At 42.0% G+C, this 13868-nt stretch overlaps 1 protein-coding gene across 3 annotated transcripts in view; it reads left to right on the top strand.

The window, feature by feature from the left end:
- The window catches only part of OTULIN (OTU deubiquitinase with linear linkage specificity), a 244170-nt gene that overhangs the window by 166675 nt on the left and 63627 nt on the right, over positions 1–13868 (top strand). For all 3 annotated transcript variants that reach the window (XM_029590091.1, XM_029590092.1, XM_029590093.1), the window contains one exon: positions 11762–11905. In XM_029590091.1, coding sequence (XP_029445951.1) covers positions 11762–11905 — 144 coding nt within the window. The remainder of the gene's footprint in view (positions 1–11761; positions 11906–13868) is intronic.

Raw genomic sequence — 13868 nt, 5'->3', positions numbered from 1 at the left:
AACTGCTGAAGACCATCACATTCCTCAGCTGTCTCTCAAGTTTTTTCTTAACTGCAAATAAAGGAAGTTAGTGGTCCAGGGATCTCAAATTCAGTTATCATATCAAAGAAAGATTTTACTTGATCACTCTTGTAGAGTTGACCCAAGAAGCAAAGACCTTTCCTCTACCAGCCAAAGATTTCAGGTGAGAAAGTGGCAGAGGACACATGAGAATTGTTCACCAAAAAAGCTATGTAAGACAAGTCAGTGCATGATATGTCCAGTCGTCTGTTAACTGTACACCACGCACTATTCGTATGGGCAAAATAGGGTTGCTTCTGAATATAGCCGTACAGAAGGACGTCATAGTCTGTGATTGTAATAGAGCAGCCAAACTCTATCCCACCAAACATCCCGCCTCAAGGGAATACCAATGTGGAGGCAGATCTGTATGAAGCCATACGTGCAAGCACAACATCCAAGCTGTCCAATAAAACACCTGAAAATCCAGAAATTCTACCCTGCCATAATTCTTGGATCTCATCAATTCTGAGTAGAAAAAAAACCATAGAAAAGACGAGACATGCCCCTGAAGAGTTGCAAAAATAGGAATATTACGTGGCAGATGTGCGAAAGGCTATATCAATATAGGTAGAATTTCCATTTTAGCTAAGTCTTATTGCCCAGCCAGGAGATTGGCAAGGATATTCATCTAGCCAGATCAGTCTGAATAGTATTTGCTATCTGAAGAGGTTGGAGGGTATCCAAATGCGTACCAAAACCCATCCTCGGCTAACTTAAACTGATTAAGATCGGGCAGTAAAGATAATCGGGAACCTACAAACATCACTTCCGATTTTGAATAATTAACTAAATAGCCTGATAATTGGCTGTATTGCTGAAGCGGTTGTATAAGAGCAGGAGCAGATTTGCAGAGACTGGTGATGAATAAGAGATTCATCACCAGTATAGAAAGATCTTGCGAAGAGAATTATAGAAAATGAACCTTTTGATAAGAGACAAGCATCGAATTGCTTGAGCTAAGGACTCTGTTATGAAGTAAATAAATATAGGGGATAAAGGGCACCCCTGTTGAGTGCCCCTGTGGATTGGAAATAAAGCAGAGATAACACCATTAGATAGGATTCTCGCTGTAGAAAGCTTGAACCCACCCTGGAAAGCCCCATTTTAGTGAGCACTGAAAAAAGAAATTGCAAGACGTTGCAATCAAATTCCTTTTCTGCATCAATAGATATGCTTGCCCTGGGACCTTATGTCTCTTAGCTAAATGGATGAGATTAAGCAACCAGCGAGTATTATTAGTAGAGGATCTACTTTTTATAAAACCTGTTTGGTCCTGGGCAGCCAGTTTTGAGACAACATCCTCAACAGTAGGAATTTAGCTAGTATCTTGATATAGGTATTGAGAGAGGCCTATATGAGGCACATTCTAAAGGGTCTACATTTTTTGTAAATTAAGACAAGGATTTCCATTAGCTGTCCAGTTCTAGCATTAGGTTTTCATAAATAAGCAGTTTATAGAGCATTCAGGTAAATAGATCTTGAAAGGGTTTATAAAGCCTAATTGAAACCCATCTGGGCTGAGGCTCTTGCCAGAGACCAGACGCTTCATAGGTCTGCATACCTCACTGGTAGTAATAGGAGCCCTCAAACTATCCAGGTCCTCGACAGGAAGTGCCAGTAACCCTAAGAGATCCAAGAAATCATTAATCACCCCTGTTCCCGAATCTGATGCGGCCCTATATAATTGCTTAAAATGTGAGGTGAAAAAAAAACTAATATCTGAGGGAAGGAACTTTGTGTAATGCCTTCTGAATCTCTGATCTCATATCTAATAGAGCTGTCAATGTGCTCCTTCACTGCCCTAGCCAGAAGCAGCCCCATCTTATCACTATGTTCATAATAATTTTGTTTTGTGAACCTCAAAGATCATTAAATGTTAGATGTCTGAAGCGTTTTAAGTTCCTCTTTAGCCAAGGTTAACCTTTTATGTATTGAAGAGAACCCAGTTGTCTTATGTTTGTATTCTAGATCCTTAATAAGATGTTCTAGCTCTGATTGCCAGACTTTTTTTTCACTTTATTGAGATGATTAGCATAGGATATGATCTTTACATTTAAATCTCCCACCTAAGAGTAGGATTAAAATCCAGGATGGATTAATCTCATTAAATTCAGTAATATCATCTGCCACCTATTTCTTAAAGTCCTTTTTACCCAAAAGAGCAACATTTAGTTTCCAAGGTTTAGAAGACCATTCAGAATCAGAAGTAACTGAAATGGCATGATTGGCAGTGTGCATGACAGGATATCACTGTCACATGCCGAGAGCAGCATTCTGGGATGTCACATAAAGAAATCTGTCCTGCTATATCGCTTAAGATAGGCAAACTAGAATGTTTCTTCTCTATTGATAGGGTATTTCCCTATCCAGACACCTTTAAGAACAAAAGTGTCAAGCAGTCTCTTAAACCCTGACAGAGACTTTGATAAGAATGAGCACACCCTGGACCTATCCAGCCTGGTCCCAGGGCACAAATTTAAATCCCTTTCCCAGACATAGTCCTTTTGTATCAAATCTAGCCAATGTTATGTGAAGCTCATTGTAAAAGTCATTCTATCTATTAGAACCATAAAGATTAACCTGTGTCCGGGGCTAATCAAAGGTTTCTCTCTAAAATAATATATCTCCGTTCAGGGTCACAGTAGGGACTGAGAGATTCGAAACAGTAAATCTCTATGAATTAAAATGCATACCCTTCTGCCTCTCATGGAATATACTCTCCCAATCCATCCCCTACGTAAATTTTTGTGTGCCTTGTTTGACGAGTGAGTTTCTTGTAAGATTGAAATTCTGCTCTGTGCAGTGTTCAAGGACTTGTATCACACACATTCTTTTGATTGGTGTACCAATACCCCTAACATTCAGGGATAATATACGAATATCAGTTAACATGATAATTGAGGTTAAAGAAAAAATAATATGAATAATATTAAAAAAAAAGTCAGTACCCAGGTAATAGCCTGGTCCCTGAGCCTTATCAGGTTCCATCTGATCACAATAACAAAACTTGGATATGCAAAAAAGTGTGACCATTTTTTAAACTGTACAACCCACCCCCCCTGATCCCACCAATCCTACCCTTAAACCCTAATCACATACAATCCATATAATACTGGAGAATGAAGCTCATTCCCACCCTCTCAACTTCCTACCAACCAACCCTCCCCACAACCAAACCCAAAAATATCAAATGCCCCAGCATGACAAAATAGAAAGTGCTGCCCCCATGAGCAAGCATAGCCACAGGAAAAGACCCAGTAACAAGTCTGGTAGAACACAATGCCCAAGAGTGTATTTGCATGACCTGGGCAAGGGCTCCAAATTTCTGAGCACTAACCCATTCAAAAAGCCCCTAGTTAGAAAAATATATATTGAAAAAGTCCAAACATAACAAAATTGTAGAGTCCGTGAATATCATACTTGGAAGGAAATTGCTGCCAGTCTGAAATTAAATTTAAGAAAGGAACTCGGTGCAGGTAAAGCAAACCATTACAGCCTGGATACGTAGGTATCCCAGTCCCAATGAAGAATAGAGAACACTATAGTGTGGCTCCATATCCATAAACATAAATACGGTCACTGCCTTCCTCCAGGCAGGCCAGTCCCACACAACTGGATTTAATGCACGCCAACCAGCAGATGGAGACAGAGAGTGACAGACTGGCTAATGTCACCCTCATATACTCCTGCCAGTATTCTCCATCTCCAGCAGATGAGGGACATGCATATGATTCTGTGGATTTAGTCCTATCAGGATCGGGACAGGCTTGAGCACTCCTGAGGTGACAGTGGTGACCTCCTTGCTCAATTTGAGCTAAGGCCAGTAATGAAATGAAGGCAATCTGCCTTCTCCCTCTGGAAGGAGCTGAGAGCAGTCAAGACTTCCAGAAGGGGAAGGCCTTACTGATTTCATTCTGCTTCTGCCTGCCTGTCTCCCTTTACCATTTGCTGATTTCCTCCTTTGTTGTTTCTCTCTGTCTTTGGATTCCCTGTCGGTGGCAGAAACTTTGACAATTCATCAGCTGTCTCTTTTTAAGGTCTTGTGTCTGGCTGAAGGAACAATTAAAAAAAAAAAAAAGGTATAACCGCACGGCTGCAGATTCATCAGGGCTCAGTCAGGAATAGCTCAGAAGCAGCAGTGACAGCATTTCTGACCGGTGATTTCTGCCCTTCTGAATGAACAGACTTCAGCTGAACGGGAGGAAGAGTGCTCTAACAATATTTTCATTCTGAGGCAGCTCGGATCACGTGGTGCAGGGAGGAGAGATGGCGCCGGGCAGTTTGTGTGTAAAAAAAAGCCCGCACTCTGTTTTGTCCATGCAGGCACCTCACTATCATTGTGTCTTAAGTGCATCATGGCCAGGGGGAGGTCTCAACGAAGGAATTTGTACCACCCAGAGAGACTCAGTCCTGGACCAGGGAGTCGGTAGAGGAAGTTCCCTGTGGGGAAGGGGGCCCTCCTGAGATCTCCTTGGAAAGAGGAGAGCTATATCCTTCTCTTCCTCCTCCTCTGTTACCTGCTCCTCTGGATCCCATTAAGGTTTGCTCCAGTGTGACTTTGCATGCTCTCCTGGTGCCTGGAATGGATTTGTCTGCCTTTTCTAGGGTAGAGGGTTTTGCTTCTTTTTAAAGGTCTGCACCCCAGGGTTCTGAAGGAACTAAAAAATGAAATTTCAGACCTATTAGATAAAATTTGTAACCTATTCATTAAAATCATCCATTGTAACTTAAGACTGGAGGGTGGCCAATGTAACCCAATATTAAAAAAGGGCTCTAGGATGTTCCAGGAAACTATAGACCAGTGAGCCTGACTTCAGTGCTGGGAAAAATAGTGGAAACTATTCTAAAGATCAAAATCACAGAGCATACAGAAAGACATGATTTAACGGAACACAGCATGGATTTACCCAAGGAAAGTCACAAATCTGCTTCATTTTTTTGAAGGGGTTAATAAACATGTGGATAAAGGTGAACTGGTAGATGTAATTAATTGGATTTTCAGAAGGTGTTTGACAAAGTCCCCCATTAGAGGCTTCTAAGAAAACTAAAAAGTCAAGGGATAAGAGGCGATGTCCTTTCGTCTATTACAAGCTGGTTAAAAAACAGGAAACCGAGACTAGGATTAAATGGTCAATTTTTTCAGTGAAAAAGGGTAAACAGTGGAATTCCTCAGGGTTCTGTACTTGGACCTGTGCTTTTAAATATATTTATAAATGATCTGGAAAGGAATACAACAAGTGAGGTTATCAAATTTGCAGATGATACAAAATTATTCAGAGTTGTTAAATCACAAGCAAATTGTGATACATTGCAGGAGGACCTTGCGAGATGGGAAGATTGGGCATCCAAATGGCAGATGAAATTTAATGTGGACAAATGCAAGGTGTTGCATATAGGGAAAAATAACACTTGCTGTAGTTACACGATGTTAGGTTCCATATTAGGAGCTACCACCCAGGAAAGAGATCTAGGCATCATAGTGGATAATACTTTAAAATCGTCAGCTCAGTATGCTGCAGCAGTCAAAAAAGCAAACAGAATGTTAGGAATTATTAGGAAGGGAATTAATAAAAGGGAAAATGTCATAATGCCTCTGTATCGCTCCATGGTGAGACCGCACATTGAATACTGTGTACAATTCTGATCACTGCATCTCAAAAAAGATATAGTTGCGATGGAGAAGGTACAGAGAAGGGCGACCAAAATAATAAAGGGGATGGAACAGCTCCCCTATGAGGAAAGCCTAAAGAGGTTAAGGCTGTTCATCTTGGAGAAGAGACGGCTGATAGGGGATATGATAGAGGTCTTTTAAAATCATGAGAGGTCTTGAACGAGTAGATGTGAATCGGTTATTTACACTTTTGGATAATAGAAGGACTAAGGAGCACTCCATGAAGTTAGCAGGTAACACATTTAAGACTAATAGGAGAAAATTCTTTTTCACTCAATGCACAATTAAGCTCTGGAATTTGTTGCCAGAGGATGTGGTTAGTGCAGTTAGTGTAGCTGGGTTTAAAAAAAAGTTTGGATAAGTTCTTAGAGGAGAAGCCCATTAACGGCTTTTAATTAAGTTGACTTAGGGAATGGCCTCTGGCATCAGTAGCATAGAATCTTAGTGTTTGGGTAATTGCCAGGTTCTTATGGCCTGGTTTGGCCTCTGTTGGAAACAGGATGCTGGGCTTGATTTACCCTTGGTCTGACCCAGCATGGCAATTTCTTATGTTCTTATGATAGTCCCAATTCCTAGAGAAGACATAACATGATTTCATGATCTGTTGTGTCGAAAGCAGAGCTGATATCCAATTGTACCAATACTTGTGCATCATCATCACGGTTCAGAGTGGTGTGCAATATATCCAACAATAAAAGCAGTAATAATTACACACTATGGGCTTTTCTAAAGCCATACTGACGTTTAGCTGATATGTCATTGCTCTCAAGATGTTCATCCCGCTACATTAACTAACATGAATTTATTCAGTGTTTTTAAAGTTAGAGATAGGGAGATATCTTCCACTGGAAGTGTATTACCCTTCTGAACTGGGCATGCTGTTTCTTGTGCACCCAGCACTTTGACTAAAGGTACAGTTTCCTCTTCCGTTTACAAGCAATAGAAATAATGTGACCCAGCATGTTATCATCATTGGATGGTACCCACCCATTTCTTGTGCAAAACAATGCAGCTTATTAATTTGAAGCCAAGATAAGGAGAGGAAAATCCTGCTCAGTTTGTATTTTTTGATAGTAAAGCATGTAATTTTTAAAGTTGTGGTGTCTATACACCCCATTATTGCTTTTTTAGAGCCTGTTAAGTTTTATTCCTCAGAATCTGAAGGGCTTGAACCTTCCTCCAGGAAGTGATGAGTTTTACTTACTTATCTTTTTTTTTGTATAATTTCATTGTTTTTCAACTTGTAGGAAATATGGTAGATATTGCTTTTCCATTTGAAATCTAAACATTTTCTTATATGGACGCAGCATGGATATTTAAATTGCCAGTAACATTATGGCTCAGCTATGCCTGAAACAGCTGTACAGTCACTTCCTCTACCTTTACACTGTGGGTGCCTCTGATTCACCAACAGTTACTCCTCCTTTGCAGTGTGTATTTGGAAGCAGTTACTAAAGATTTTATTCAGAATAGAATAAATTCTGAGCCATTTGCAGACTGTTGCAAGATTTTCCAGGTGACACTTGATGGCAATGTTGAATCCTTGAATTGCTTCCTGTTAATGCATGTGTTTTATTGCTGCTTTTGATCACTAATGTTCATTATGTGAATTGGTTTCCTGTATATTTTTGGCTTGGCATGCCACCAGAAATTTCAGTTGATTTGCTACAATTGTTGAACGGAAGTGTTCTTGGAACATTTACTTTATACATTTTCTCTTTCTATTTTTGGCTGTAGGATATTTCAGCATACTGTTTCTAATAAATTGGTCTCCTTTACATATTGAAAAAGTGATCAGAAATCTCCTTCAGCATTTTCTGATACTGAGAGGTGTGGATAGCAAGACTTCCTGTGAACCCAACACTAAATATTTTTTCCAAGGTCAACTAGCAGAGAATATCACTTCAGCATTTCCCTCTTTTAAGATTTAAAGGTTATTGAGCTGTATCGTTCCACTTTTAGACTGACCCAAAGGAACTCTGTCACCAAGGCAGAAGTGAAGCATATGACTGTGTGAAAATGAGTCCAATGCTGGTGGTGATGGTCTACATGAATTTATCATAAGTACTGTATACCTTAGTGGATCTCCTTAAGATCAGGCCAGAGATTTTATTTTGAGTCTCAGGGCATTTCTGAAGGAAATTACGGCACCACAATCAATATCCTTATTTGGGGCCTCAGTCTAGTACAGGGGTCGGGAACCCATGGCTCGCGAGCCAGATATGGCTCTTTTGAGGGCTGCATCTGGCTCGCGGACAAGTGTCGCCACACTTCACGGTTCCCCGCTGTCCCAGCTGCTCCCCGGTCCTCCGCCGCCCGGGCTTAAAATGCTGTCAGCCCGGGCGGAACGCGGCAGGTCAGCGGCACCGGCGTGCTCTCTTCTCCTCCCCCCCCCCCCCCCGCGGCCCGGAAGAGGAAGTGGAGAGCATCGGGTGCCTGCGCGGGAAGAAGAGACCACACTAGCGTGGTCTCTTCTTCTGCGCGGGAAGAAGAGACCACACTAGCGTGGTCTCTTCTTCCGCGCAGGCACCCGATGCTCACCACTTCCTCTTCCGGGCCGCGGGGGGGGGAGGAGAAGAGAGAGTCAGCGGCACGACTGGAGTCAGCCGGGTGCCTGCGCGGGAGTCATCGGGTGCCTGTGCGGGAGTCATCGGGTGTCAGCCGGGTGCCAGCGCTGGAGTCATCGGGTGCCTGCGCGGGGAGTCTTCCCGCGCAGGCACCGATGCTCACCACTTCCTCTACCGGGCCGCGGGAAGAAGAGAGCACGCCGGTGCGCTCTCTTCTTCCCGCGGCCCGGAAGAGGAAGTGGTGAGCATCGGGTGCCTGCGCGGGAAGAAGAGGCCAGCTAATGTCCGACGGGAAGAAGACTGCAGCGCGGCTCGGAGGAAAATGAAGAGTTTCAACCGCGACCGATGGGACTCCGCCTTCGCCTCCGCGAGGGCTGAAAATGAAGGAGGTTAGCGTTGGGAGGAGGCTGCTGCTGCCGCGAGTTCCCGGGGTGGGGGAGAGAGAGAGTGAATGAGCGAGCAAGCATGTGTGTTTGAGATCCTGTGTGTGTGAGTGAGAGATTGCATGTATGTGAATGATTGAGGGCCTGTACATGTGAAAGAGAGTGTCTGTGATTGAGAGCCTGCCTGTGAGAGAGAGAGCATGAATGTAAGTTTACCATTGGGAACCTGTATGTGTAAGTTTGTGTGAAAGAGTATGTGTGTATGATTGAGATCCTTTGTGTGTGAGAGAAATCATGTGTATGTATGATTAAGAGCCTGTGTGTACAAGTAAGATAGATATCATGTGTGTCTGTGTCTGATTGACAGCTGGTTTAGGTGATGGAGTATGTGAGACCATGTGTGTCTGTGTGTGATTGAGAGCTGATTTAGGTGAGGGAGCATGTGAGTATGTGATTGAGAGCCTGTGTGTAAATGAGAGAAAGAGAGGACATGTTTGTAAGCATGTGAATGAGAGTCTGTGTGTGAGAGAAAAAGACAGCATGTATTTATGTGATTGAAAGCCTGTGTGTGTGTGTAAGCGTGAAAAGATAGACAGCATATGTGTAAATGTGTAATTAAGAGCCTATATGAGAGAGAAAAAACATGTGTATATGTGAGTACTGAGAGCATGTGTGTATAGGTGTGTCATTGAGAGCCAGTGTGAGAGAGAACACTGGTATGTGACTGAGAGAGGAGAAAGTTCCAAGCAAACCACCCCACCTCCTGCTAATTCAGAACAATCTCAGGACACCTGGATATCAAACGTTCCCAGGTATGCAGAGCAAAAAAATTTTTGTATCCTTATTATTTTTCATTACTGGATCTTTGTGTCTGCTATTTTGAAATATTTTGTTGGTATCTGGAAATGTTTTATATGAGTTTTTAATTATTGGATATTCCACTCATCAGCTGTTTCGAAATATGTTCTTTTTGTTAGTACAGTTTTACTGCTGATGATTTTATATTTCTTGATTTGTTTTATAAGGATGGGTGATGTTTCTTTTTTCCTTTGTTACACTGCATACAGAGACTCTGGCTTGTTGCAGTTTCCAATTCAGTTTTTTCTGCATGCTTCTTGTTATGCGTTTTGGTTTCTTTATTCTATGTTAGGTGAGGGTCAGCACGTGATTCAGGTGAGGTTTTCTGCTGGCGTGTTGTTTCTGTGTAGGACTCTATAGCAGCCTGACTTGGTCCGTTTTCCTAATAGGAGATGTATTGGTGTCTTAAGGCCTGGTGTAATATTTTCAGAGACTTATTGTACATTAAAAGTGTGATCTTACATAAAATGCACATATTTACTTGTATTTAGTTTTAAACATATTGTATGGCTCTCATGGAATTACATTTTAAAATATGTGGCGTTTATGGCTCTCTCAGCCAAAAAGGTTCCTGACCCCTGGTCTAGTATCTTGGTCAAATGACTACACTTTGGCAGAAGTAGTATCCATTAACATCATGCTGGAGAATAGGTTCTGTACTGGCTGACGAAGAAGTGTGACCCTTGCAGTAACCAGAGTCAGTGGAAGTCTTACATCAGATAATGGCCAAATGCAACCCAGCTTAGCATACCTAGGTACTTTTAAGTTCTGGTCATCCTAAGATTAATATGTGTTTGTTGGGAAGGATGTGTGCAGACTTTTTCTCTCTTACGTCTCCCCACAGACTTTTATACGTGTACACTCTCTTCCCCCTTCCCTGGTCCTCACCCCACCAGTCTTCACCTTCTTGCTTCCAGACCTGACTCCACCAGCTTCTAATCCACTTGTTCAGCTGCGGCCTCCTGCAGCTTCCTCCCGTTGTCGTACTGACCAATGATGATTGCAGCTGGCCTGCATGGGCTGTGATGACTGCCCCTTCCAATCCTTGCGGGTCAGTCTGTCTGCTCCTGCTTCTGGCCTATGTGGGCTGATCTATGCCTCTGCCGTCAACTCCTCTTATATGGAGATTTCTGGTGTTTCTCCGGAGACCTGGCAATCTATAAAAAATATCCAAAACCAGAAAAGGTATAAAAGTGAAGCAATTGACAATATCAAAAAAACAGTTTCAAGTGTCTTCCGGATGCGATAATAAGAATAATGAATGGATTCAGTATACATTCGGCATAATCACAGCATTATTTAATGCATCATTCAGATAAGTCAAAATTATTATCGTATCCGGAAGATACTTGAAACTGTTTTTTTGATAGTCATCATCTTGAATTTTGAGCAACAGTGTTTACAGATATTGAATTTCTAGCATAATTGCAACACAAAGTATAAGTTTTAAGGAAATATAAAAATGGACTAAAAATATTAGGATTAAATAAATGTTTTGGAGGTTGGAGTTTTTTTTTCAAAGACCTATGATTATAAATTACCTCTTATATGTTGAATGTTCTATCTAGAGCAAACATGAGGTTCTGAGGTCTTTTTTTTCCTCTGATTTTTAATACCCATGAATAATTAGGTATTAAGCTTTTTGTAAAACATGGTGTTGTGAAGCCTTGGTTTTTTTGTTGAATCTATGCAAAATGCCAGAGTCTGAGCGAAGCCTAGAGAATTCCTGAGTATGTACCTTAACTGCCATGCTGTTAACATGATCAGAAGCCCAGGTATGACCTCTACATCCTTTGGATGGTAGATACCTGGAAGAGTCTCCCAGTGGAGATGGTCAAGTCCAGAAGACGAACAGAATTGAAGACAACGTAGGATAAGCATAAAGGGCCCTTGGATAATAGGGTAAAGCTGGAGATTGAGAGGATAGTGCATTACATCAAGATAGGGCATTACATGGGTCTTAAGGTCTTTATATGTCACTAGTATCTATGTTTATGGCAAAAAAATTGCCTTATTGCTTCCAGAACAGATTTTATATATATTAATGTTGCAGTTTCTGCAACTACTTTGCACTGGCTCCCTGTTTTTGTTTGTTTGAAATGGGTCACCATTTCAGGCTGTGCCTTGTTTACTTTTTGAAGTTTGAAACTGAATATGAATAGATAAAATAGTTGTTAACTTGGATGATCCTGTTGATTTCTCTGGTGTTTTGTGTGCAGGGCTACGAAGCAGTGTCGCAGAGCTTTGACTCTATCCGGAGAGTGAGAGGTGACAATTATTGTGCTCTGAGGGCAACGCTCTTCCAGGCACTGAGTCAAGCTGCAGACCTTCCTGCTTGGCTAGAGAGTACAGAGTTAACTCAGGTATGTATCCTTATTTCAATGGGATGGGTTAGGGGGAGCACCCTTAAGGGGCCTAAGGGAGAGGATTAAAAACTGATTGAGTGATAGATCACAGACTTAATAAATGGAATTAATTCAAATGAGAGAAAGCTGATAAGTGTAGTGTTTCAAGGATTAGTTTTGGGGCTGGTTCTGTTCAATATCTTTGTGAGCGATATCGCAGAGAGGTTAGAAGAAAAGTTTGCCTTTTTGTGCATGACACTAAGATGTGTGACAGAGTGACACAGCAATATAATAATAATGGCAGATAAAGACCAGTGGTCCATCCAGTCTGCCCGACAATTTGCTTACGGTAGTAATTGCTGCTCTGTGTAGGTTACCCCCATGCAGAAATGTTATACCACCCATTTCATCTTTTTCAACTTCAAGCCTTTAGGGATCTGCAGTGTTTGTCCCATGCCCTTTTGAATTCATTTACTGTTCTCATTTTCACCACCTCTTCTGGGAGGGCATTCCAGGCATCTGCATCCCTCTCTGTGTAGAAATGTTTCTGATGTTGGTTCAGAGTCTTCCTCCTTGGAGTTTCATATCGTGACCCCCCCTAGTTCTCCTGTTTCCTTTCTGATGGAAAAGGTTTGTTTGTGCTTCGTAAATACCTGTCCAGGTATCTGAAGGTCTGTATCATATCTCCCCTGCATCTCCTCTCCTCCAGGGTATATATATATTTAGATTCTTCAGCCTCTCCTCATAGGTTTTCAGAAATAAACCCCACACCATTTTGGTTGCCTTCCTCTGGACCATTTCCATCTGTCTCTATCTCTATCCTTTTTGAGATACGGTCTCCAGAACTGAACAGAGTACTCCACGTGAGGCCTCACCAGGGATCTGTACAAGGGCATTATCACTCCCCTTTTCCTGCTGGTTTTACCTCTCTCTATGCAGCCCAGCATCTTTCTGGCTTTATCTACTGCTTTGTCACATTCCTTCACTGCCTTCAGATTGCCAGACACAATCACTCCAAGGTCCCTCTCTTGGTCTATGCATGATAGTCTTTAATTGCCCATCAGTACAGCACTTTTCGATTATCACAGATCCAGGTGCATGACTCTACAATTTTTGGCATTGAATCGCAGCTGCCATTCTTCAACCATTCTGATTAAGAAAACTTAATCACTTTTCATTCTCTCTACTCCCTCAGTCGTGTCCACTCTTTTGCTGATCTTAGTATCATCTGCAAAAAGGCAAACCTTTCCTTCTAACCCCGTGGCAATATCACTCAGGAAGATACTGAACAGAACTGGTCCCAAAACTGATCACGGGGGCACTCCACTTAAAATTGCTCTGTCATCAGAGTAGGGTTCATTTACCATTGCACACTGTCTCTTATCAGTCAACTAGTTAGTAATCCGCACCAGCACCCAAGCTTCTCATTTTATTCATGAGCCTCCTACATGGGACCATATTGAAAGCTTTTCTGAAATCAAAGTAAATTACATCAATCACTCTTCCTTCATCCAGTTCTATAGTTATGCAATCAGAAAAGTCAAGCAGATTTATCTGACCCAGACCTTCCCCTGGTGAATCTATACTGTTACAGGTCCAGCAACCCATTGGATTGTAAAAAGTTCACTATCCTTTAATTTTCCCACCACCGATGTGCGGCTAACTGGCCTGTAGTTTCCAGCCTCCTCTCTGCTAGCACTCTTGTGAAGTGGGACAACCACCGCTCTTCTCCAAACCTACAGCACCATTTCCAGGGATCGATTGAAGAAGTCCTTCAGTGGACCCACAAGCACGCCTCTGAGCTCACTCAGTATCTTAGCAGGTACCACATCCGGCCCCATGGCCTTGTCCACTTTGTTTTCCTAGCTCCTCCCATCCTTTTTCTTCAGTAAATGGAGTTGTGTACCCCATTCCTATCTATGTTCTTGCCAGTCAGCAGTGGTCCTTCTCAAAGGTCATTTTTAGTGAACTCAGAATTGAC

Source organism: Rhinatrema bivittatum, chromosome 2 (assembly GCF_901001135.1).
Source record: "Rhinatrema bivittatum chromosome 2, aRhiBiv1.1, whole genome shotgun sequence".
NCBI classification, from domain to species: Eukaryota; Metazoa; Chordata; class Amphibia; order Gymnophiona; family Rhinatrematidae; genus Rhinatrema; species Rhinatrema bivittatum.
The sequence above is the reverse complement of the archived record's forward strand: the minus strand, read 5'-3'. Positions and strand labels throughout refer to the sequence as shown.